The sequence below is a fragment of the Schistocerca gregaria genome, chromosome 1 (assembly GCF_023897955.1).
Source record: "Schistocerca gregaria isolate iqSchGreg1 chromosome 1, iqSchGreg1.2, whole genome shotgun sequence".
NCBI classification, from domain to species: Eukaryota; Metazoa; Arthropoda; class Insecta; order Orthoptera; family Acrididae; genus Schistocerca; species Schistocerca gregaria.
In genome coordinates, this window is record NC_064920.1 from 322,186,576 (window position 1) to 322,212,431 (window position 25,856).

Genomic DNA, 25,856 nt, shown 5'->3' on the forward strand with positions numbered 1-25,856 from the left:
AACATCGTATTTGAAAAGCTTCTGTTCATTTAAGAGCTCTCTTCCCTATAGTACACTTAAAGAACTGTGCTCCAAATATAGCTTGCCGTGGATATTATTCTTTTTTAGTCTTAGTGTTTATGTTTTTGGATGTTGGTAGTTGTTTATTTTTACATGAAGCCCATTTGCTGGTGCAAGCTTTACTATTAAGTCTATCTTGCATCTTCCTTTTATTATCTCTTCTGCTTACAAGATAGAAAAATTCATCCAGCTCTTCAAAGGTCTCTTAAATATCGATAGTGACAATGAGCAACCCTTTCTTACATGCTGTATATAACAGCCACTGTTTTTAATCCTCTATTAAATCTGTATTAAAGACAGGAGATATCCTCATCATATCATTTCTTTCCCTTTTTATTATCACTGTTTCCATTGTAATGTCACCTCACCATCACACATTACTCTCTACTTATTTGAATCATCACACTTTTTTTGATCATTATTACTATTTTCTATAAAGACAATACACTTTCTCAATATACAGTCTTATGTTTCCCCCTGTCTGCTCTGCTTATGGAGAAATTCATTGTACTTTCCTTATCCGGTTAGTTTTCTCTTCATTTTGTGTAATGTTTCAGTGTGAGTCATGATAGGAATGTAAATGTATGTAGATGGCAATTTAAATGTATGTAGATGACTTCCTCTTTCCCTGTCAGTGATGAATGGTGCATATCTACTATGTAGGAGAATCGTGAAAAAAAAAAAATGCTTTTGAACAGGTCTTATTACTACAGAAATTATACTTTATAGTCCGTCATTTTCATCTTTTTGTATCAATCCATGACCTGTTTCCAAGCCTCCTCTACTATTTAATCTGTAAATAAGTGTAAACCGCACTGGTTTGTCTTTCAGCTGTCATAAAATTAAATGAACAGTTACCAGCATCAACTGCTTTTCCTTCCTGTTGTCAAAGATGTTCATGCTATTTAAATAATAAGTGCAAGGCAATGAAATTACTTAACATTATGAAACACTATTCTTTTAAGGTGCTAGTATTAAATATAAAATTAGCTAAAGCATGAATTTTTGTAGCTTCTGTGAAGATAATCTTCAGTGGAGTAGGATGAGTTACCAAATAAAAATTTCTTTAATTCTGTCTTAAATTTCACCACATTGCCTAGAAGACATGTAACATGCTCTGCCAGATTGTTGAATACATGTATACACATGCATCTGACTCCTTTCTATTTTAACGTTATACTCTTCAGTTTGTCCTAGTGTTACATTCAAGTTTTGAACAATTTTTGAGAAAAGGGGAACACACACACACACACACACACACACACACACACACACACACACACACACACATTACCAAGCGGTCTGTGCATGATACTCTAGAACTAACACCATATATAATTCTTATAACAAACTTCCGTGTTTGGAAAATACTATTGCCATTGTTGAGACCTTTCTCCCCCCACTCCACCCAAAATTGAAAGTAAGCAGAACGTCCCTGAGGCTGGATTTTCACATTAATTTGGTGTAGACTCTCACTGGAACTTTTCTGCATATTTGTACACTTGCTCAGGATATAAACAATTAACTTAACTATTTTCTTCTTAAAAATTTGGTTCTAGTTAATCGCCACAGAGGATGGTTACTGTTTACGAACTGCACCAATTGATAGGTTTGACATACCACAGCCACATCCACTTCCAATGCCAGAGTACGGAGGGTACTTTGCTCCTCTTACAGAGTACCTGCCAGATAGTTCTCAGCCTATTAGTGGATTTCACAGGTATGATATAGTTTTATTTCTAATAATTTTACATCTTCTGAAAACCATAATGTTGTAATAAAATGCTTTGTTTACAATTTGGTAGTCATAAGCAGCATCCTTAATAATAATAGTAATAATACAACAAATAGTATGTATGGACACACTGGTAGTTGATAGCAACACTTTGTGATCTGATTTGTGCTCATAATAAACATCAATAATTCTTTAACAGGTGCAATGTGGCTGTTATGCTACTGGTGGATGTTGTAGTAGATGGTGTAGATCTGGATTGGTCAATCCATGTACCTCTGATGCTACATATCCTTTTCTTGGGATTGGATCACAGCAGACAACTTGTACATGAGCACTGCCGTATGCTGCTGCTAAACCTTTTGGTAGCTTTAGCAGATCACTGTGACCATTTGACTGTTGCTCACATTCTTCTCAACTGTAAAACAGGACAACTTGGCTTGGGATTGCCTACTCCTGCCCTTCCTGTTCTTTCACATATCTTCACAGGTAAATGGAAATTGAGCACTTATTTCATTCAATTCTAATGATTTCTTAGGATTTTCATGTAAGTTTCCTTTTAGTGACAACACATTTTTTTGTAATAATTTGTGTGATAACGTGCACAGAAAGTGTTAAATTCTGATGTAATTTGTCTGGTTTATATTGTTACTATAAATGCATTTCAAATTCAAAGACACATAGGACTAAATTCCAAATAAATAAGTAAAATAAATATATGGAATATAAGTAAGTTCATCTTGACATACAGTAAAGGTGCCACAATGCTTAAGTAGTCTTATACCATGAAATTTTGGGCTGTCATGTGGAACTTATTGTATATTATGCATTGTAATTGCAAGACATTTTTCATAATACATGTGGACTTTTGAAGGGCTATTTTTCAAAATTCCTTTCAAACACTTAGACACAATATTTCCATATATACTGATTCAGAAAGAAAAGAACCAGTAAGCCAAGCATACCTATGAATATTAAAAATACAATGGATTTTTATTTGTCTTGTTCAGTTCTGCTTTTTTAACTTTTTACACGAAATCATACTCTACAATTTAGATACATTGGGTAAATAGAGTAATATGGCTAGTATGTCACATGATTTGGATGATTATTCTGGCAGTATTGCATTACATTACATCACATCATATCGCACATACTAAACTAGTATGTCAAATATAAGAAAGGAGGGAAGGCAAAGGTCTGATCTCACACTGACAATCAGGTCTACATCTACATCTACATCTACATCTACATCTACATCTATACTCCCCAAGCCACATGACGGTGTGTGCCAGAGGGTACCCTGAGTACCTCTATTGGTTCTCCTTTCTATTCCAGTCTCGTATTGTTCGTGGAAAGAAGGATTGTCGGTATGCTTCTGTGTGGGCTCTAATCTCTCTGATATTATCCTCATGGTCTCTTCGCGAGATATACATAGGAGGGAGCAATGTACTGCTTGACTCTTTGGTGAAGGTATGTTCTCGAAACTTTAACAACATCAGAGATGAAGCATAATTTCAGATTTGGTGATAAATTTGCCCTTTTTTCTAATGAATCATCCTAAAATTTACCTCAAACAATTTATGGAAACAGTGGAAGGGCTAAACCTGGGTAGTAGGACAGGCATTCAAGCTGCTGTGCTCGCTAACGTGAGGCCAATGTCGTACCCAGAGGGCCACTTTGTATCAAAATGTAAGAGATACATTAATGTATGCATGGCCTGTCAATACTTAATGTTGTGGTTGGCAGGAGAGCCAACCGTGTTAGTAAAGGAGGCCGCAATGCACGCGTTTCAGCTCACGCAGGCTGGCGTGAGGTCTGGAACATGACAAGGGAATTAGAATTGAGAAAAACGGACGTAGCTGGTGGAATACTTAACTTTAATCCATTAATGGAGAACGTCGCTCTTTATGGTACATGGTTCACAATGTCAATAGTACGGATACTGTCGCCTTGCTAGGTGTAGCAAATAACGTAGCTGAAGGCTATGGTAACTATCGTCTCGGCAAACGAGAGCGTAATTTATCAGTGAACCATCGCTAGCAAAGTTGGCTGTACAACTGGGGCGAGTGCTAGGAAGTCTCTCTAGACCTGCCGTGTGGCGGCGCTCGGTCTGCAATCACTGATAGTGGCGACACGCAGGTCTGACGTATACTACTGGACCGCGTCCGATTTAAAGGCTACCACCTAGCAAGTGTGGTGTCTGGCGGTGACACCACACTTGAGTATACTGTGATATAACAACATGATGATTAACAGTAATGAAAGGGTTAATGTATTTCAGATATACAGTATTACTAAGTGACCAAAGAAATGCGAAATCAAATCCTCCTGGATAAAAATTGAAGTTTCTTGCAAGATTGTTCAGGCCAGATTCAGTTTTAACAGTGTACCCAAACTTATAATTGGAATTTTCTATCAACCAACAGATTCCCTCCCAGATGCAACCAAAACTTTAGAGATTTTTTAAACTTGCCAATACGTATGTTCCACAGTCATCCTGTCATTATTGGAGGAAACTTAGATCATCCAACAATAGACAGGGAAAATGATGATATTTGTAAGCGGTGAGTGTGACAAGACATTCTACTAAATACTAAATGATTTCTCTGGAAGCTACTTGGGGCAGATAGTTTTGAAGCTTGGTCATGGTGGGATGTATTACATCTAATAGCACCAGACAAACCTGACACTTTTGAGGATGCCCATGTGGAAACTGGTAACAGTGACCATCAGATAGCTGTGGCAAGACTGATTTCGAAAATACAGAAAGTAGCTGAAACAAATAGAAAGATTTGCGATTTGCGTGTTTAATAAACTAGATTAAGAGACAGTCATGTCATATCTCAAAGCGAATGTCATAACCCCTACCTCTGGGCAGGAGCATATAGAAGAATTGATTGAAAGAATAGTTGGCTAAGTATTGGATGAATGTGTACCTAGCAGAGCAGTTAATGATGGATTGGGCATGCTATACAGTCAGTTTCTAAAAGCAACAATACCTGCATAATAGGCATAAAACAAAATATTAAGCCTGAAGAAAGAGAATGCTAATTGAAACACATTTAGCTGTCAATAGAGCAAAGCATAATGCCTTCAACAACTACCACAGCATAATATTATTGAAAGATTTCTTTCAAAACGCACATATCCTATGTCTGAGCGATACACACACATCAAGGACTCATGGTACACAAAAATGAATAAATGAAATGAACAAACAAAGAAATTATAGTCATTTGTGGAGGTAAACAGTGGCACCAAAGTTAGCACTCGGATGTTAATGGGTATCATAAGTATTGAAATTGTGGGTAGGAAAGCAAAAGCAAAACTGCTGCTTTTCATCTTCATATGATACTTTACGAAGAAGTATACATAATACTGTCCCAGTTTAATACACAAACTGCTGCCCGGAAAAATGAGATAGATATTAGTGGCAGTGCCATTGGGAAATGGAAGTTCATTGATATTAAAGAGCACATCAAATTTTCCTGTAATATACTGTTTTTAGCATTTTATTACCCACAATTTAGGAAAGTTAGCTAAACAAGTACAAAGCTCCACTATGGATGTACAAAGCCGACTAGCTTGGTGGGCCTCAGTGTGTTTTTTTAAGGGTGTTAGACACTATGCCAACACTGCACTTCAACATCTCTCTTCTCACTCTTCTTTCTCTCTCTCTCTCTCTCTCTCTCTCTCTCTCTCTCTCTCTGTGGTATTCTCACTCTTCTCACTCCTCTCTCTCTCTCTCTCTCTCTCTCTCTCTCTCTCTCTCTCTCTCTCTCTCTCTCTCTCTCTGTGTGTGTGTGTGGTTCAAATATCTCTAAGCACTATGGGACTTAACATCTGAGGTTATCAGTCCCCTAGACTTAGAACTACTTTAACATAACTTACGTAAGGACATCACACACATCCATGCACGAGGCAGGATTCAAACTGTAGCAGTAGCGCAGTTCTGGAATGAAGTGCCAAGAACCGCTCGGCCACAGCGGCTGGATACCTTGGTGGGCCTCAGTGGTTTTTAAGGGTGTTAGGCACTATGCCAACACTGCACTTCAACATCTCTCTTCTCTTTTTTTTTCGCCAGTGGCAAAACAAATGTAACTACACTTCCATGTCTTCATCAGAATCATCTGCATTAACCTTTATATTTAAGACCATCACTTACTCTTTATTAAGAAGAGAAGGAGAAGGACATGACAAAAAATCTCATGTTATAAAGAGTCTGACAATATTAGGGAAATGGAAGAGGATGTAGATGAAGATGAAATGGGAGATATGATACTGCGCAAAGAGTTATCTTAGACTTATCTTAGAAAATAGATTAAGGAAAGGCAAACCTACATTTCTTGCATTTGTAGACTTAGAGAAAGCTTCTGACAATGTTGACTGGAATACTCTCTTTCAAATTCTGAAGGTGGCAGGGTCAAATACAGGGAACGAAAGGCTATTCACAATTTGTACTGAAACCAGATGGCAGTTATAAAGAGTCGAGGGGCATTAAAGTGAATCAGTGGTTGGGAAGGGAGTGAGACAGGGTTTTAGCCTATCCCCAATGTTATTCAATCTGTATATTGAGAAAACAATAAAGGAAACAAAAGAAAAAATTGGAGTAGGAAATCAAATCCATGGAGAAGAAATTAAAACTTTGAGGTTTGCCGATTACATTATAATTCTGTCAGAGACAGCACAGGACCTGGAATAGCAGGTGAACAGAACGGAGAGTGTCTTGAAAGGAGGATATAAGATGAGCAGAATAACTGAGGATGGTCGGAGTAGAGAAGATATAAAATGTAGACTGGCAATGGCAAGTAATACATTTCTGAAGAAGAGAAATTTGTTAAAATTGAGTATAGATTTAAATGTCAGGAAGGCATTTCTGAAAGTATTTGTATGGAGTGTAGCCATGTATGGAAGTGAATCGTGGATGATAAATAGTTTAGACAAAAAGAGAATAGAAGCTATCGAAATGTGATGCTACAGAAAAATGCTGAAGATTAGATGGGTAGATCACATAACTAATGAGGAGATGAGAAATTTGTGGCACAACTTGACAAGAAGAAGGGATCAGTTGGTAGGACATGTTCTGAGGCATCAAGGAATCAACAATTTAGAATTGGAGGGCAGCTTGGGGGGTAAAAATCGTATAGGAAAACCAAGAGATGAATACACGAAACAGATTCAGAAGGATGTAGGTTGCAGTAGGTACTGGGAGATGAAGAAGCTTTCTCTGGACTGAAGACCACAACAACAACAACAACATAGGGAGTCTGTGTTCTGTTGAATATTTTTATTATTTATTAGTTTACTATTGGTTTAAAAGCCATTACCTGTGGCCAATTTTCAGAATAATTTGTATAAAACTGGAAAATACTTTCATTAGTAATAGCAAGTATATTTGTTATCCTTTTATAGCACATATGATACCGGTTTCTAGACCATCATTCTTCTATAAATTAGCAGTTGTCAAGAAGGAATTTTTATGATTTGTTTCTTGTTGTTGTGGTGGTCTTCAGTCTGAAGATTAGTATGTTGCAACACCCCTTGCTAGTCTAGCCTGTGCAAGCATGTACACCTCTGTGTGACTAGCATAACACACATCCATATGAGCCTACTTCCTGTATTAAAGCCTACATCTCAGTCAACAATGTTTACCCCTACACACTTCCTTCCAGTATCAAATTAACAATTCCTTGATGCCTCATATGTCCTGTCAACTGATCCCATGTTTTAAATGAGTTGGGTCATAAATTTCTTTTTTCCCCAATTTGATTCAGCATGTCTTCATTTGTTATCTAACTTAGCTATCTTCATGCCCCAAGCAAAAAAGTCATGGCTGTAGTTTACCCTTGCTTTCAGATGTGTGCACTTTCAGACGTTTGCAGTACGAGCCCAGCAAGGTCATGTTGGCTAATGTTACAAGGCCAGATCAGTTAATTACTCAGTGTACTGCCCCTGCAACAACTGAAAAGGCTGCTCTCCCTCTTAAAGAATGACAGCTTAGTCTGGCCTCTCCACAGATACCCCTTCATAGTGGTTACACCTTTGGTATGACTATCTGTATCATTTAGGCAACAGGCCATTCCACCTTGGCAAGGTCCATGGTTCTTAAGTCTATATTAGTGTCTAGTTGCTTGTAAAATATATATCTCTTTGCTTCTACTACAAGGGACTGATGACCCTGCAGTTTAGTCCCTTTGCTTTCCAAATCAACCAACCAAACCAGCTTCTACTAATTAATTTTGAATATAGTTGGTCTTGGTATGTTTTAATTAGTTGCACTCATTTCCATATATTATTTCCTATGTGTTTACAGTTCTATATTCATTGCCTTAATTAAAAGTGCATCAGAATCAGTGCTTTTATTACCGGTTAAACATTTCTTGGTTTAGAGTGTGAATCTTTCATTTCATAGTAATGTACATGCTGTTGTGAAACTTCCAGACAGAGTTAAACTGTATATCAGACTAGAACTTCAAGCTAGACTAGTTTCTTTCTTACTGACTGAGCTATCAAACACAACTCACACATATCCTCACATCTTCAATTTTGTTTGTACCCCTGCCTTACTTTCCACATTTCACAGAAGTCAGAAGTTCCCCTGTACACCCTGCTGGATTTGCGCCCCGAGTTAAAGCCATTTCACCCCTGCATCATTATTCTACTATCCTCTGCTGAGCTCTGAAAACAGCAAGACTTTTCAGACTTTTGTGTGAAGTTTTCTGATAAGGATAGGGAGTTGCTAAAGGTAGTCAGGATTGTATCAGTGGAATGATAGTCTTTTTAAGCATGTTGAACATGGCTACACTCTTATAACTTTTTACTATACCTTTCTTACAGAATTGAATCACTTCCTTAACAGTTACCTGTATCTTAACTTCCTGGCAGATTAAAAATGTGTGCTCGACCGAGACTGCCAGGGATTTTCATATCAGCACACACTCCGCTGCAGAATGAAAATCTCATTCTGGAAACATCCCCCAGGCTGTGGCTAAGACATGTCTCCGCAGTATCCTTTCTTTCAGGAGTGCTAGTTCTGCAAGGTTCACAGGAGAGCTTCTGTAAAGTTTGGAAGGTAGGAGACGAGTTACTGGCAGAAGTAAAGCTGTGAGGATCGGGCGTGAGTCGTGCTTCAGTAGCTCAGATGGTAGAGCACTTGCCCGCTTAAAGCAAAGGTCCCGAGTTCGAGTCTCGGTCGGGCACACAGTTTTAATCTGCCAGGAAGTTTCTTTTACTGTTGTATTTTGAATTTGTTTTTTTATAATTTACAGAAAAATTTTCTTTTCAAAAATGCGAATGCAGACAAGTTAGATTTTTTTCTGTTTATTAGTACCATGTAGTACTCACTTTAAGTTGGACAGTTTTTATTTTTTTTAATCGTTTTTTTAACTTTCAAGTGTAATGTATGTCTTCACTGAAGGTGTTTATTACTAATTTCTGTGTTACGATGTTTATTTCTATCATCTTTGTAGCAGATATTTCTTACACTTTGTTGCATATTGTACTGGCCAGTGCTACTTTGTTTACTGAAGAGGTTTCTAAGAAATCGGAGACCACCCAGTGAGTTCTGTGTGTTTGTGAGGAATATGCCAGTTGACACAGTTGCAGTGTGTTTTGTGAAAAGGACTGTTTGAAATGGCTTCTGACAGGGGCCACAGGAGAGTGAAGTATGCAGACTGTTTGCATATCCAGAAAAGAGCTATATATAAGACAAACAAAAAACAGACTTTGTTCAGGTTGGGAATAAGTGTTCTCATTCAAAGACTCTGTTTCAAAATGAAGATGTTCCCAGTGACAACTTTTCGTGTTCTAAATGTTTTGACAAAATAACAACAGTGAAAGTATCTTAACAAGGTGAAGCCTTCCATGGAACAGATGATGCAGATTTTGAATCAGTAGAGGAAGAATTAAATACCCTGAACCAATCAGCTACAAATGTAGGTGTTAGTCCGGTTAAGAAACCGTGGTCAGTGAAGTCAAGTCATAAGCTCTATGCATCAACAACGTGCAGAGAAATTACTAAAGCTATGGATGAATACACTACAGAGAAACTGACCACACTCTTCAAAGTAGAAATTCCATATTCAGAACAAAATGAACCAAGCACTCTTGCCCAGATTTTTTCACAAATATCAATTCAGCTGTTAAATATTCTGCAGCCTACATTGAAAAGGTGCAAGTTCTAAGCATTATTCCAGAGACATTTTCAAAGAAAACAATTTTGAACAATGTTCCATCAGTATCAAAGTACATGGTAGACAAATTAAGCATTGTGGGGTCTGTAAAAGGTGTCTTTGGAAGACCAGATCCCTATTATGATCATCCTGTAAAAGCAGCTCAAGTTCAAATAGTGCAGTCATTTTATCTGGAAGATAAATGGGTCTGTTCTCACTAGAGTGCAACGAAAAAGACACTATAACTGTAACAGATGAAGGTCAAACACTTCTGAAAGTGAAGGGTTACATGACTTGCGGTATTAAAGAAACTTTTGCAGTTTATAAGAGCAACTATACAACTTCAAATATTGGAAGATAAACATTTTATGCACAATGACCTAAATGGGTAATTCCACACCCACCTAGAGATGTCTGTTTATGTGTGTACTGTTCGAATTTTGAACTTTGTGTGGTAACTTTGAAGAACTTACTGGAGCAAGTGACATATGACACCTTGGTTGGGCATGAGAAGTCATTAGTAGTCTGTGACATAAAGCAAGAGACTTGTTTGTTTCAAGAATGTGGCCTGCTGAAGCACCATGCTACAAAACATAATCTTTGCAGACCGAATACAGCTGCGATTCATAATGCTGGGAATTTTACGAGAGTCATGAAATCTTACACATCCACAGCCCTCATTCTTTGTCCAAAGAGGAAATTGAAGAATTCTGTGAGCAGAAAATAGAAGAATGGTCCAAAGAAACTACTCCTGTGAAAGGAATTCAGAAGACACATTTTTGGGCTCAAAGTGATGGGCAAATTCATATTGCACGCAGTTTAAAGATCAAGAAAGAATAAATATCGTTCATTCCCAACACCTCAGAAGCAGCAGTATAATATTCAGATTCAGAACCTGAGAAGGGGGATGTTTGTGGCACGTGTGTGTGTTTGTGGCACGTGTGTATGTTTGTGGCACGTGTGTATGACTGTGACTCTTGGATTGCAGAGATTATAGACACCAATTATGAGTTGAACAAAATTGTAGTTAACTTTATGCTACCACATGGATCAGCTGATGGATATAGGTTTCCAGCTGAAGGACAGCAACAATGCCATCAGGGCTCACAGCCTGTTCACAATGTTTTGAAGACTGTAAGTGCTCCAGTTCCTATTGGTTCAACAGGAAGGCATCACTCTATATCAAAGGAAGTTACTGAAGCAGTGGAACAGATTTTTAGTTCATTGACTGGCTAGTTTCAGTACAAAACAGAGTGCACAGAAGTTGTATAAATTGAAACGTGTAAGCCTTTGGACATTTAGCATACATTTTGGAACTATTTAAAATGCTTGAAAAATGAGTCTCTTACTCTTCTTTCAAAACTAAAATTATGTTAAATAAGGCTAGGTTTTGATTTTTATGAGCCTGTTATGTGATAATGTGGTAATGAAACAGGTTTTATGTATGGCAAAAATTTCAGTTGTTTATAAAACCTGTTCAACCTAAAAATGGAAGCTCTCCTTTTCATGGAATGTAGAACTATATGGTATTAATCAACAGAAAAAAAATCAAAATGTTATGGATTGGCATTTTTGAAAAACATTTTTTTCCATAAATTATAAAAAAACTTAAGAACACTATAATGAAAGAACTTTGACAGGTAAGTCCAAATGGAGGATTTCTTTGTAATCATAAAGCAATTATGTTTCAAATATAAAAAAGCAACAAAATACCTAGACCTGTTTCAGAGATTGTAAATTTATTTCCAAAATTTGTGACTTCAAAATGGTATGTGCAGTGTCATCTTTGAATGGCTGTATCTCGGAGCAGAAATATTTTTGGAGAAAACAAAAAAATTGTGTTTCTTACTTAGTCCTTCATTTTTAACAAATGCTAAATTCAAAAAGTCCAAGACTATGAAGATAATATTTTTGTCTAGCCTGCCTGAACTGATATGGACTATGCCAGTTTCATTTAGAATTCATTACATGGAAGATAGAACTGAACTGAGACCAAGCAATCAAAACAAGAACTGAAGTATTAGAGTATAGCTAAGTATTGGAGTGTAGCTATATTTGTGATGACTAGTTATGGTACACATTAATTGTAACTGAAATCTTGACACTATTTGTAACTTTCTCATCTTTAAAACTACATTACTATGCAGAATTTCATGATTCAAGCCCTGTATGTCTGCTGATTAATAAATTTATAGCTGTAACAATATGGGACTAATCTTCAGTGATTTTTTTTTTAATTTACAGAACCAAATGCAGAATTTGACAGTTATCTTCACAGTCCTATACCAACCAATTTGCCAGGAACAGCAGCTACTCCTCCTGCCAGTGTATCTACCCATGGAGGTGAGTTCCAGATTGGATGGGTAGCTGTCCACAATTTTCTTTGAAGTTGTTTGCTCAAAATTGCTTCTAAGTACGAAAATCCAGAATAAGATAAAAATACAAACAATGCATGTGTTAAATTGTCTAACTGATTTTAAAAATGTTTGTGTACTGAACTGATATTTTTAAACTTGTGATTTATCATTTCATGTACAAAATATAAAGGATGGTGAAAGGTACCACATGTTATTCCACAGCCATTTTTGCCTCTAGGTTCTCACACATTTCAGAAAGAATTCAAGCAAATATAAAGAAGGGGGGGGGGGGGGGGGGAAATGCTGTGAGCATAAATTTTAACTCATACTGAAATTACTTGTAACAGTAGGTTTATAACTGTACAATAAATTCATTATATTTGATCTTGCTTTAGCAGCAGCAGTAGTAGTTTTAGTATAGTCTTGCTTCTTGTCTGTTGTGCTTCACATGGTTTAAGAATTCAGCCACTGAATAGAAGCAGTGATCTGATAAGAAATCCCTTAGTAATTTGTGAAACAGAGAAAATGAAGAAATAACTTGAATCTTATGTGGTAGACTATTGTACATTGGTATTGCACTACTTTAATGGAGGTTTTAAAGGCTGTTGACCTTACTGACTGAACATGGAGTTTGTCTTTTTGCTGGTATTATGTTCATGTGCATTACAGTTTTTATTTCTCTCTCTGATGTTTTTCGTCACATATTTACAATTTTCTAGAATAAAAGCACAGGATAGGGGGAGAATGGAAAACTTCTGAAAGAGGGGCCTACATGAGTCAGTCTGTTTTGCATGGTGCATTGCTCTTATAGCTCTTTATTGGGTCAGGAGCATTACTGAGCTAGCAGCTGAGCTACCCCAGAATATAATTCAGCATTGTAGAATACTGTGAAACTCTGCAAAGTATGCAATTCTAACAGTGTGGAAGCTTGCTTTGTGTGCAAGTAAGCGTAGGCTGTAGCATACTTTTTCAGTGTCTTATTCATTTTTGTTGTGTGTGTTAGCCATTTAAATTCATTGAGAGCCATATGCCTCAAAATTCTTTTTTTCAGTGAGGGTGTAATTCTACTCGTGTTTATTGTCACAGAAGTGTTGCAGGCTTCCTCTTTCAAACAGAAATTAAGCACAATCTGTCAGTATGTAAACATAATCTGTTTAGAAGACAAATCCTTAAACACTGAGAAAAATCTGAATCATATGATGCATCACAAGTCATAATGACACTGTAGGCATTTTCAAATGCAATTGTGGAGGAAAGACTGAATCAAAAATTTATAGAGAATATTTTGTGGAATAGATTTCAAAAGGAGTTTATTAAAAAAATAGAGAATTTGAAGTTTCTTTGAAACACTCTGTAATTAGGATAAAATGTAGTGCAACTGCTGTAGGGCAAAAACCCTAGCTATTTTAAAGCTAAAATAATAATAATAATACTAATAATAATAATAATAATAATAATTAAAAATTACCTGTAGTCTGCGAAGACACACATTTTCCATTACAGAGTTCAAAGAAGTAAATGCTTTATTGCCTTGAGCACTTTTAAAAGAAGTATAAATATTTTCTTAAGTGAGTCTTGAATAACTAAATTAATTTAGCTATTGATAGATTGTGACAAATATAATGTTGTCTAAAGTCAATTGTGTGAATATAGTTTTTCTAACATTACCTCAGGGGAATCCTCAAGTAATGCTGCACTGACTCAAGGTACAACACCACCAGTAATTGTTACACCAGAAGATGCAACAGCTTGGACAGGTCCACAACCAGGACCTAACATGCCAATACAGGATGTCATCAAGTCTCTTATAGAATTCATAGCTTCCAGGTGATAGATGGCAATAGATTCAAATTTCTTATTTACTCAAGACCTATCTATGGATGAATATAATTAATAATTTTATTATGTTCTGTCTTAATATAGGCATAATCAGCCTCTTTGGAATTATGAAGATATTACTGCAAAAGTTTGGTCAGTGCGTAGTGTAGAACAGCTTGATACTTTCCTGCAGCATGTGCTAAGAGTATTCAGAGAATCACTACCACATGCTTTGATTAGTGAACGCTGGGCTCAAACAGCACTTCAACTTGGCTTGTCATGTTCATCAAGGCATTATGCTGGTCGTTCACTCCAGGTAAGATAGGCACAACAATGTAATTCAGTCATTACTCTAGTTTTTTTTTTTTTTTTTTTTTAATATTCACATTTCTAATCTAATAAATTTCACTTTATAAGTAGCGTATGGCAAATAATCATCATATTTCTAAGGTAACTAATACTACATTTCATGGCTTCATTGGAAACTGCTGCCATAAAGTTGTTTGAGTTGCAAAAAGTGGCTGGAAACATGTAAGATAGATTATGTAGCCTCCACTGTAGAACTACCTGAAACTGATTATAATGTATGGTTTTTTTGTTTGTAAATGTTTTTCTCATACTGGGAAATAAAAGTAAGTTATGAGAATGGCTCTTGAGAATGCAGAATTGCTCTCAGACTCCATTATTTATGGTAACATATCACAAGTGAATGTCCTTCATATAAAAGTGAAATATTAATAAATGTTACATATTTATGCATATTCTTAAGATTTATTTTCCAGCTGCTTTGTTTTTGTTAAATGTATAGATGTAAAAATTATAGACCACTGTTTCCATTATTTTTGTTGTAACAATCAGCAGAACAGAACAGATATGAAGTGTACCATTTACAGCATACTCAAAGAATATAAAATACTAACATGGTGGATTTTCTGCAACTATTGTTTGATACAGAAATCATTTAATAACAAGTCTATCCATCATGAATTGTTTTAGGAAGTTCGGGATCTAGGGGAGTTGGTGTATGACACAAACTCAAGGGGTGGATGGGAGGAGCCAGGCTACACTGGGGAGAGAAAATAACTTAGAGCAGCAGGAGAAAGAGGAAAGTAAAAATTCCAGCAGTTAAAAAGAAGTAATAAGTAAAGTATGGAGAAATAAAAGAAGAAATGTTTAAAGGGAGTGGATAAAAATATGAAGTCAAAAAAGTGAGACGAGGGAGGATAGTGATATGACAGCAAAGAGTTCAAGGAATTCAATGAGACAAAGTATTGTAGGAATTCAAAGAGACAAAGTATTGTACACAATGATATCAGTGAAACTAACTTTACCATTACACAACTTCCTTTCTCATCCTACTTTCTTCATATTTTTGTCTGGTTTAAGATCAGCCTCCTCCTCTCCATTTGCTGTATTCACCATCTGTTCCCATTTAGCTTTCCTCATCTTTGCTTTGTTAATGTAGTTTCCTTGATTCAATAATCTTCCTTTTCCTTTCTTTTGCTAACACCCTTTTCTAGTTCTAAAACATTTTCTCAGAATGCAAACATTCCTCCCTCCCTCTCTCTCTCCCTCTCCCCCCCCCCCCCCCCTTTCCCCCTTCTGTAGTCATGATGCTTCTTCTCTTTAGCCTCTTATTTTCCTTGTTTGTTCAAGGGCACATCCTATTTTTCCTAGCACCACAAACTCTTTGAAATTCTGAAAATAAAGGGGCATAGTACAAGGAGCAAAATGTTGTATGTCTTTCATCATATACACTTCAAAAGTCTGAAGACAGCAGAGATAAAATACAAGGAGGGAAAGGTTATATACCTCTTTTTCAGAAATCAGAGAGCAGCTATGGGAGTAGAAGGACATGAAAGGGAAGCAGTACTTGAGAAGTAAGTGTGACAGGGCTGTAGCCTATTCCTAATGTTAGTCAATCTGTGCATTGAGCAAGCAGTAAAGAGAACTAAAGAAAAATTTGGAGAGTGAATTACGGTTAAGGAAGGAAAACAAAAAGACTTAGATGTTGGCAGATGGCACTGTAATTATTTCATACTCAGTAAAGGACAATGAAGAGCATTTCAACATAATGGGTAATGTTTTGAAAAAAAAAAAAAAGGCCTACAAAATGAGCAGCAACAAAAGTAAAATAAGGGTAACGGAATGAGGTTGAATCAAATCAAATGTTTCATTGGGAATTCTGTTATGAAATGAGATGCTAAAAATAATAGATGACTTTTTCTATTTGGACAAAAAAATAATTGCTGATGGTCAAAGTAGAGAGGATGTGAAATGAAGACTGGCTATAGGAAGGAAAACATCACTGGAAAACAGGAATTCATTAACATAAGATATAAATTTAAGTTTTATGAAGGCTTTTCTGAAGGTGTTTTTCTAAAGTGAAGCCCTGTACAGAAGTGAAAGTGGACAATGAAACAGTTCATACAAGAAGACAATATGTATGAAATGCATATAACTGTAATATTCAAGAAGAGAATGGAGACTTTTGAAATGTGGTGGGTAGATTGAGTAAATAATAAAGTAGTACTGAAATAAAATGGAGAGAGAAGAAATTTATAGCACAATTTGACTAAGAGAAGGGTTCAGTTGCTACGGCAGATTCAGAGGCACCCAGCAGGCCTTACCTATTTTATACTGGATGGGAAAGGGGGGGGGGGGGGGGAGGGGAAGGATTGTAGAGAGAGGTCAAGTTATAATACAGCATGCAGGTTAAAATGGTTGTAGTTTACACTAGTCATTCAGAAAGAAACAGGCTCACAAAGGATAGACTTATATGCAAACAAGTCTTCAGGCAGAAGACCACAACAGCAATAGTTAAATTATGGTAACAGTGCTACAGTAAATATAAGAAGGTATACAATTCATTATTCACAATACCCATTATTTTATTTTATTCTCTTTCTGTTTACTTTGAATAATGAGTTTGTACAGTTGTTTTTTTTTTATTTATTCATATTCAGGTGCTTTTTAGAGAACTGATTTTTCACTGTACTACTTCTTTATGTAATACAGACCTTACGACTTATCTTAGAAGAAAGATTAAGGAAAGGCAAACCTATGTTTCTAGCATTTGTAGACTTAGAGAAAGCTTTTGACAATGTTGACTGGAATACTCTCTTTCAAATTCTAAAGGTGGCAGGGGTAAAATACAGGGAGCAAAAGGCTATTTACAATTTGTACAGAAACCAGATGGCAGTTGTAAAGAGTCGAGGGGCATGAAAGGGAAGCAGTGGTTGGGAAGGGAGTGAGACAGGGTTGTAGCCTCTCCCCGATGTTATTCAATCTGTATATTGAGCAAGCAGTAAAGGAAACAAAAGAAAAATTCGTAGTAGGTATTAAAATCCATGGAGAAGAAATAAAAACTTTGAGGTTCGCCGATGACATTGTAATTCGGTCAGAGACAGCAAAGGACTTGGAAGAGCAGTTGAACAGAATGGACAGCGTCTTGAAAGGAGGATATAAGATGAACATCAACAAAAGCAAAACGAGGATAATGGAATGTAGTCAAATTAAGTCAGGTGATGCTGAGGGTATTAGATTAGGAAATGAGACACTTAAAGTAGTAAAGGAGTGTTGCTATTTGGGGAGCAAAATAACTGATGATGGTCAAAGTAGAGAAGATATAAAATGTAGACTGGCAATGGCAAGGAAAGCGTTTCTGAAGAAGAGAAATTTGTTAACATCAAGTATAGATTTAAGTGTCAAGTCGTTTCTGAAAGTATTTGTATGGAGTGTAGCCATGTATGGCAGTGAAACATGGACGATAAATAGTTTGGACGGGAAGAGAATAGAAGCTTCCAAAATGTGGTGCTACAGAAGGATGCTGAAGATTATATGGGTAGATCACATAACTAATGACGAGGTATTGAATAGAATTGGGGAGAAGAGGAGTTCGTGGCACAACTTGATGAGAAGAAGGGACCGGTTGGTAGGACATGTTCTGAGGCATCAAGGAATCAACAATTTAGAATTGGAGGGCATCTTGGAGGTTAAAAATCGTAGAGGAAAACCAAGAGATGAATACACTAAACAGATTCAGAAGGATGTAGGTTGCAGTAGGTACTGGGAGATGAAGAAACTTGCACAGGATAGGGTAGCATGGAGAGCTTCATCAAACCAGTCTCTGGACTGAAGACCACAACAACAACAACAACTTCTTTATGTACCTAAGTTAGCTCAAATTCCTTTTTATGTTCCAGGGCAATAAATTGTTTCCTTTTTCAATTTTTTTTCATGTAAATTTTACTTATTGTTAGGTTATATAGGTATGATTTTCTGAAATTTAGAATTATTGATGTAAATTATTCTGCTTTCTTTGATAGTTCTTTTCTCCATTTTCATAATACCTTAAGTTCAATATTACACTAAATTTTACAACGTGTAAAGATCCACATTTTCACAACAAAAGTTCATTATTTTCTTTTGTCTGTCTTTTTCTTTTTTTGTGCCAGCAGTCAGGTCAGGTAACTCAAACCAGACCTACCAACTAACTAACTTTTCTTTTGTGGCATTCGCTACTAGTCTTTATTCTGTGCACAACACATTTGAAATATCTTAACTATATCATAATTCCATAAATAACTCCATTCTTGTAAAAACTATAAACAGCAGACTAGGAATGATTTCTGAACTCTAAAAGTTTCATTTTCATACTATACTGAAAACACCTTGTCTCTCTTTTAATTTTGTGAAGAAAATTGCAGTTCTAATTGGAACTACTATGCTTTTCGTTAACTAAATTACATGACAGTAACAAATCACATTTTTACAGGTGTTTCGAGCTTTAAGGGTACCAATTACATCCCGTATGCTGTCCGACATTTTGTCTCGTTTAGTTGAAACTGTTGCAGAGCAAGGAGAGGATATGCAGGTAACTGTCTCTCAATGTGGCAATCTTTTATGCACTGAAAAATGTTTGTAAATTTCACTATTCATTGTAGATATTCTTTCCTGACATTCACTTTCCTTTCATTTTCTCTATCCCTTTTTAATTGCATCACTCTGACTTTTCATAGTTTCATAATTGCCAGAATAAATTTACTTCTCTCAGTTTTTCTCACTGTGGTTCATTAATGGTGAGCTTTCAGGTATTCAGCTGTTATTGTCATTAAAATATTGCACATAAAGACAGAATCTACTATTTGACTGAACACTTAAACTTACACCATTAAAGTATAACATTTGTAGATCAATATATTGAGGATCTACAAGTCCCATCTTTGTATCTGGTTGTTAACTTAGTTAAATATTTGCAGTACTGTATGTAGACTGATGTCTTGTATTAATTGCTGCAACATGCTGAAAATTACAGCAATTGAATAAGGAGGTAGCACAAGAAGGTGTGGATGTATATTAAATGGGCAAATGTTTTCTCTGTTGATTAACAAGGTAACCTACAGTTATGCATGGAAAAGAAATCCTGATTACCAAATACTCAACAGCCAAAATTGAAGATAAATCAACCACATTATTCATAGAGAATGTTTGTCCTCTCATATTGGAAATAGAAAATGTTCGTATGAGATTAACAAACTGGAAAGAACATCCATGGTAAAGTCCCAGAATTGGTATCACCTATTAAAAGTAATAGTTTCCAAATAGTGTTGTTAGGGATAGAAAGATGCTTGAAACCAGAATTGAATAGCAACGAAATTCTAAATTCAGGTTGAAGTGTGTATAGCAGGGACAGGTTGGTTGCCAATGGTGGTGGCATATTTATTGCAGCTGAACTCAATAACATGTAGCAAATTTATTAGATATTCTGAATGTGAAATGCTCTGGATAAAGGTAAACATCGAAGGTCCCTCAAATATGGTAATTAGATGCTTTTATAGACCACCTATGTCAGGAGCTGTAGTGTCAGAGCACTTTAGACACAACTTGGAGAATATCATGAGTAAGTTTCCTGGTCATGCTATTGTAATTAGGGGAGACATGATCTAGCCTTTCATAGAACTGGAGTCACGCAATTAAAACTGGTGTCAGAGAAAAGGATTCATGTGAGATCATTCTTAAAGTCTTGATTAAAATTTGCTTTGAGCAAATAGTGAATGAACCAACACCTGAGGACAATCCCTTAGACCTCCTAATAATTAACAGATCCAGACATTCTGAAACATTTAATATAGTGGAGAAAATCAATAATCATATGGCTGTGATAGCATCAGTGACTAAATGTATCAGAAGAAATGTTAAAAAAAGGTAGAAAAATATTTTTGACTAGCAAGAGTGACAGGAGAGAAATAGCCAATTATCTAAATAGTCATCATCTAATAATATTCAGCTCTGAGGATCAAAATGTGGAGTGTATATGAGCTAAACACAAAAGCTTTGTGAAATAAGCTTTAGACAAGTATGTGCCAAGCAAAGTTGTGAAGGACAGAAAAGACCCACCATGGTTCAGTAGCCACATTAGCAAGTTGCTGTGAAAACAAAGAAAGTTTTATCTCTAATCAAAGTGAAGTCAAAGCCTGATAGACAAATGGAATATGAATGGTGCCAAAATAAATGTGAGGAGAGTGATGTGAGAAATATTCAGTGAATCTGATTAAAAATCCTAGTTTTGGTCTTACTTAAAGCAGTAAGCAGATTGCAGTAGTCCATTCAATCACTCAGTGACCATACTGGCACCAAAACAGGAGATGACAGAGAAAAGGCTGTAATAATGAACTTGGTCTTCCAGTATTGTTTTACCCTCAGAATGGCGTAATATGATTCCTTTTTTCAATCATAGCACAAATGTGAAACTGGTAGGTATTGAGATAAATGATAATAGAGTAGAAAATCAACTAAAACTGCTCAACAGTGGAAAGGCATTAGAAACAGAAAAGATATCTGTAAGATTCTACAGATATTATGCAAAAGAACATGGTCTCCTTCTAGCTGTAGTTTATCGGAGCAACAAAGGGTACCTAACTATTGGAAAAAATGCAGGCCTTTCCCATTTTTAAGGGAAGTCATCAAATGGACACACAATTATAGGTATTTATTGTTGACATAAATCTGTTGTTGGATTATGGAATACATTTTGTGTTTCTACTTATGACATTATTGGAGAACAAAAATCTCCATTTTAAAAAAATCTTCCTAAACTCATGTTCTTTCATTTCCAGAAAGCATTTAATATAGTTCTGCACTATCTGTTAGTGAACATAATATGAGCTTATAAGGCGTCTGATCGGATTTATGATTGGGTACAGGACTTCACTGAGATAGAACTAATCATGTTCTTAATGGAACTAAACTAACAGATGTAAAGGTAATTTCAAGACCACTCCAAGGGAGTGTTACAGGATCACTACTTTCTACAGTTTATATTAACATTTTAGTGAATAATGTTGGAGAGTCCATGTGGCTATTTGTAGATGTTGCTGTTCTCTGTAGGAAGGTTGCAATGCCAAAATATTAGCAAAAGGCAGGAAGACCTCCATAGGGTTGATGATTGGAACAGAGACTGGCAGTTGATCCTGCACATAAATATGTGTAACGTATTGCACTTAAATTGTCGAGTAGATGCGCTACTGTTCCATTACTCCATTAGTGACAAATCACTGAGAACATTAAATGCTGTAAAATACCTTGGAGTAATCAACCAGAGCAACTTACAGTAGAGTGTTTACATAAAAATAGTTGCAGGTAAATCAGATGTCATGTTGAGATTTGTTGGGAGAATCTTAAGGAAATGTAATATATCCAGAAAAGAAGTGGCTTACAAAGTACTTGTTCAACCAGTTCTTGAGTGTTGTTCACCAGTCTGGGAACCTTACCAAGACGGTTTGATAGTTGAGACAGAGAAGAGCCATTGGAGAGAAGTGAATTTTGTCATGGGATCGTTTACTCTGCGGAAGAGTGCCACACTCAACGAATTCTAGTGGCAGACACTATAGGAGGGGTCTTGTGCATCATGGGAAGATTTACTGTTGAAATTTTGAGAGTTTAAATTCCAAGAAGAATAAGGCAACTAATTACTTTCTCTCGCATATGTTTATCACGAAATGATCAGTGAGAAAAGTAGTGTCATATGGAGCTTTACCTACAGCCATTCTTCCCTCATATCACTTGTGAATGGAAAAGGAAAGGAGGGGAAAAGATCATGGTCACAGAAATACCCTCCACCACAAACTTAAAGATGGCTTGTGGAGTATAGAGACATATATAGACATTTGAGTTTCTCAGTCTTCTTGATACTAAGGAATTAATATATGGAGTTATATTCAACATGTGACCATTGATATCTGTTCCAGTGTTCTTTGAGTTGTCAAACAATAAGCTAGGCTGTATAGTGGACAATTAGATAAGATATATGAGGATAGCCATCAGATACTCCAGAAACTAAATTCAGCAGTTCTAGTGAAACTTTTCTGTTTCTGTCAGTTTCTAAATAAGTCACAACATGTACAGTCAGTAACTGCCCCAAACTGCCATAACTGTAGAACCCATTGGGAATGCTGGAACTAGCAGAATTTATGTAATTCTGAGATGGAACTCTGGTGGAGAGGAAAAAGTGTCATCAGTGTTTCTACTTATGTCAACACTCAGTAGAAAATCTTCACCTGCAATCTGATTTGCAGAAATGAAGTAGTCCTGATTGTCAATGCTCTCTATGGCAGCAGACAACACTGTAGACAGATGGATACGATGTACTGGCACGCTCTTGGTAGCATCTGTATTTATTTCTGTAATTTGAAGGCAGCTATTAGAAAACGGGAAGTGCCTGTCATGATGTGTGCCTGGATGGTGGTATCCTCATTTGATATGGCTGTGTACCTCCTGTCTGTGTACACAGGATTCAGCTACCTACCCCATTTGCATGTTTCTTGAAGTTTCCTGGTGAATCGAATTTTCCATCATTTTTTGGGAATGCATGCAGGTCAGTATTAGCTCTTGTGCTGATATTGGAGCTGAAAACCTTTTAGCCATTCTCAAGATGAATCATTTGCATGATTTTTTAAAGCACCTGACACTGTGAAGTAAATGTGCATGCATAAAAGATATTAGTACAAGAGCTAATAATGTCCTGGATGCACTCCCAAAAAAATGATGGAATACCTAGCTTGTGGTTTAATTGTATTTCCATATGGTTCACCCAATAAAATTTTAATCTGGTATCTGCCTTTACTATAAACAAACAAACAAACAAACATTGTCCAGACAGGCCTTGAAATCCCAACAGTACTGACTGTCTGCCATGTCATCCTCACCCTTTAGGTGTTGCCAGAAGCAGATATATACACCCCGACCCAATCATATGTTGGATAGAGGAGAAATGAAGACGAAGACGAAGAAGCAGATATGGAGGGGCATGTAGTCAGCACCGCTCTCCCACTCATTGTTAGTTTTTGTGACTGGTGTCACTACTTCTCACTCAAGTAACTACTCAATTGACGTCATGAGGGCTGAGTGCACTGCACTTTCCAATAGCTCTTGTCAGACCTGGACAGTGACCCATTCAAGTGTTATCCAAGCCCAACAATGTGTAACTTTGGTGATTTGATGGGAACCGGTGTTATAACTGCAGCAAGGCCATTGGCGTCTTTATTATAAGGGGATTAGATGTTGTTTTTTCCTTTGAACTGCTGTAAATATGTACTTCTAAATATTTCATGGTTGTGACCATAGTTAATCATCACTCACATAAGCTCACAATAAGGTTTCTGTTTGTTTATTTACATACAATTTGTTTCTGTCCCAGTACCAAGCGTCGCTCCTCTGCAAGTATTCCTAAATTTTGCTGCACAACATAGTTGTAGGTGTAGGCCGTCAGGTGTAGACTGTTGAGAGCAGCTTTTCCAGTCAGCTGCCTGAAGCTTGTGATGTTATCCTCAAGGTAATTTTACATGTTGTGAACAGGAACAGTTTTATAATGCTTCCTTGGGGTATGTCTGAAGCAAATTTCGATCCGGACTAGCTTCCTCCATTCAGAGTGGCTTTCTACTGAGTTCTAAGTTCTACAAAATCTTCAGTCCAGTAGGAAAGCTGTTTCTTTATTCCATAAACTCATACAGTGTGAAACTGGTGAATTGCTCCCATCCACACATACTTGCCCACTTGATGTCACTTGCCTCGACTATCCATTGTGTAGTCTCCTTTTTTTCTCTCTTGAATAGGGACATGTAAAGTGATTTCTAACAAAGTGACACCAAAACAAACATAAGTTAGTACATTATCCCTGACTGTAAAAGAAAAATGTTACCGGCATTAATTTATAACTTGTGTGTGGTCTGTAAAGTATCTGATGTTTATTTACTTTGCTCAAAGTTAGAATCACAGTCTAGTTCTAGTGTCCCCCTCACTGATGACAGGATACTAACCACTATTCTTCCTTTTTCTTCAAAATTAAATGCATTTTATTATTACATTTTTGTATACTTAAAGAATTAAAAGTGAATTTCATTTTACATAATGCTCTACTTTTTAGGGATATGTAACAGAGCTACTACTCACATTAGAGGCAGCTGTTGATTCTCTTGAATCAGATTTCCGACCTCTTGACTTCATGAAGGAAATTTTTAAGTCAACACCAAACCTGAATAACAAGGAGTCCACTGTTGGAGTGACTGCTGGTGGAAAACGTAGTCCTGGTGGAGTGGGTGTCTATCAAGGGGGTGGAGGTCCTGTGGCACACCACACTGGTGCCATAGGTCACACTCGTAGCACCAGCTACTCTGTCTCCTACTGCACTCGCAAAGCAACTGGATCGCCAGCCACTGATGGGAAAGGTAAAGCTGTGAGATTTTCTTTTTGTTTTACGCACACAAGGAATAAAATAACTTCTTTGTCAGTTATTTGTTCTGCCTGAGTAACAAATATGCAAACAAATCTCACTGTTTCATTGTATTGGCTTTTTTATGAGAAAATGTATACATGCTGAGAAAGAACTGTGGAGGAATATGTTATAAACCTATAATGAATTAATGTTTTCTGTCACAAAAATTGTTATAACTGAACAAAGGATCAAGTAAATTATAATTATGTGGAGGCAGATATCAGATAACTGCTGAACTAAAAGTCACTTAACAACGTGAGTCTTTTCATTGTATAATTAACATACCTTTTTTTGGTTGTACTTGCTATTACTACAGTCTGGAATAAATCTCCAGTTCTACCATTAATGTTTGTATTATTTAAATAGTTGTTACATTGACTACATTGTCTTGTTGATGAAAATTTTGTTAATATGTGTGTGAATGGATCTTAACAAATGGTCACCGTGGTTCATTGAGCTTGTTAGTTCTTCTTGGAGTACCTGCTGTATCATACACTACCAAATAGTCTTCTGGGTAGCATTGTATATTGAGACAAAATACACTTATTTTATAGTATTATTATAAATTTACAACACTTAATTCTGAATTTCTGAAAGTCAGAGTAGTTTGTTGTACTTTTATACGTGGCGCCCCAGGAGGAATGGTCAGTATCCAGCCATATGGTTGTAAACGTGGGATTTAAAATGCATGCTTTAAGAGGTACGAGCACTTTTTTATCTTCAATGCCATAGAACAGATCTGTTCTACTTCACCATATCCACCATCTTCTACTTCAAGCTCTTTGTTTTCCATATTTTCAGAGATTGTAGTATGGACTAAAACAGGGAAAAAATGTCCAGTAAACATGGGATCCAAAGTGCATACGTCTTCTACCGAATAAGTGCTCATAGCTCTAAAGCTATGCATTTTAGAGCCCAAATTTACTAGGCATTTTTTTTCTTGT

The 25,856-nt window shown here is 36.4% G+C and overlaps 1 protein-coding gene across 2 annotated transcripts in view; it reads left to right on the plus strand.

Moving 5' to 3' along the window:
* Window positions 1-25,856, plus strand: part of LOC126343774 (protein furry) — a 1,073,323-nt gene that overhangs the window by 932,522 nt on the left and 114,945 nt on the right. For both annotated transcript variants that reach the window (XM_050001966.1, XM_050001967.1), the window contains exons 31-37: window positions 1,620-1,780; window positions 1,995-2,281; window positions 12,211-12,309; window positions 13,997-14,150; window positions 14,247-14,457; window positions 18,919-19,017; window positions 24,565-24,865. In XM_050001966.1, the coding sequence (XP_049857923.1) occupies window positions 1,620-1,780; window positions 1,995-2,281; window positions 12,211-12,309; window positions 13,997-14,150; window positions 14,247-14,457; window positions 18,919-19,017; window positions 24,565-24,865 (1,312 nt within the window). The remainder of the gene's footprint in view (window positions 1-1,619; window positions 1,781-1,994; window positions 2,282-12,210; window positions 12,310-13,996; window positions 14,151-14,246; window positions 14,458-18,918; window positions 19,018-24,564; window positions 24,866-25,856) is intronic.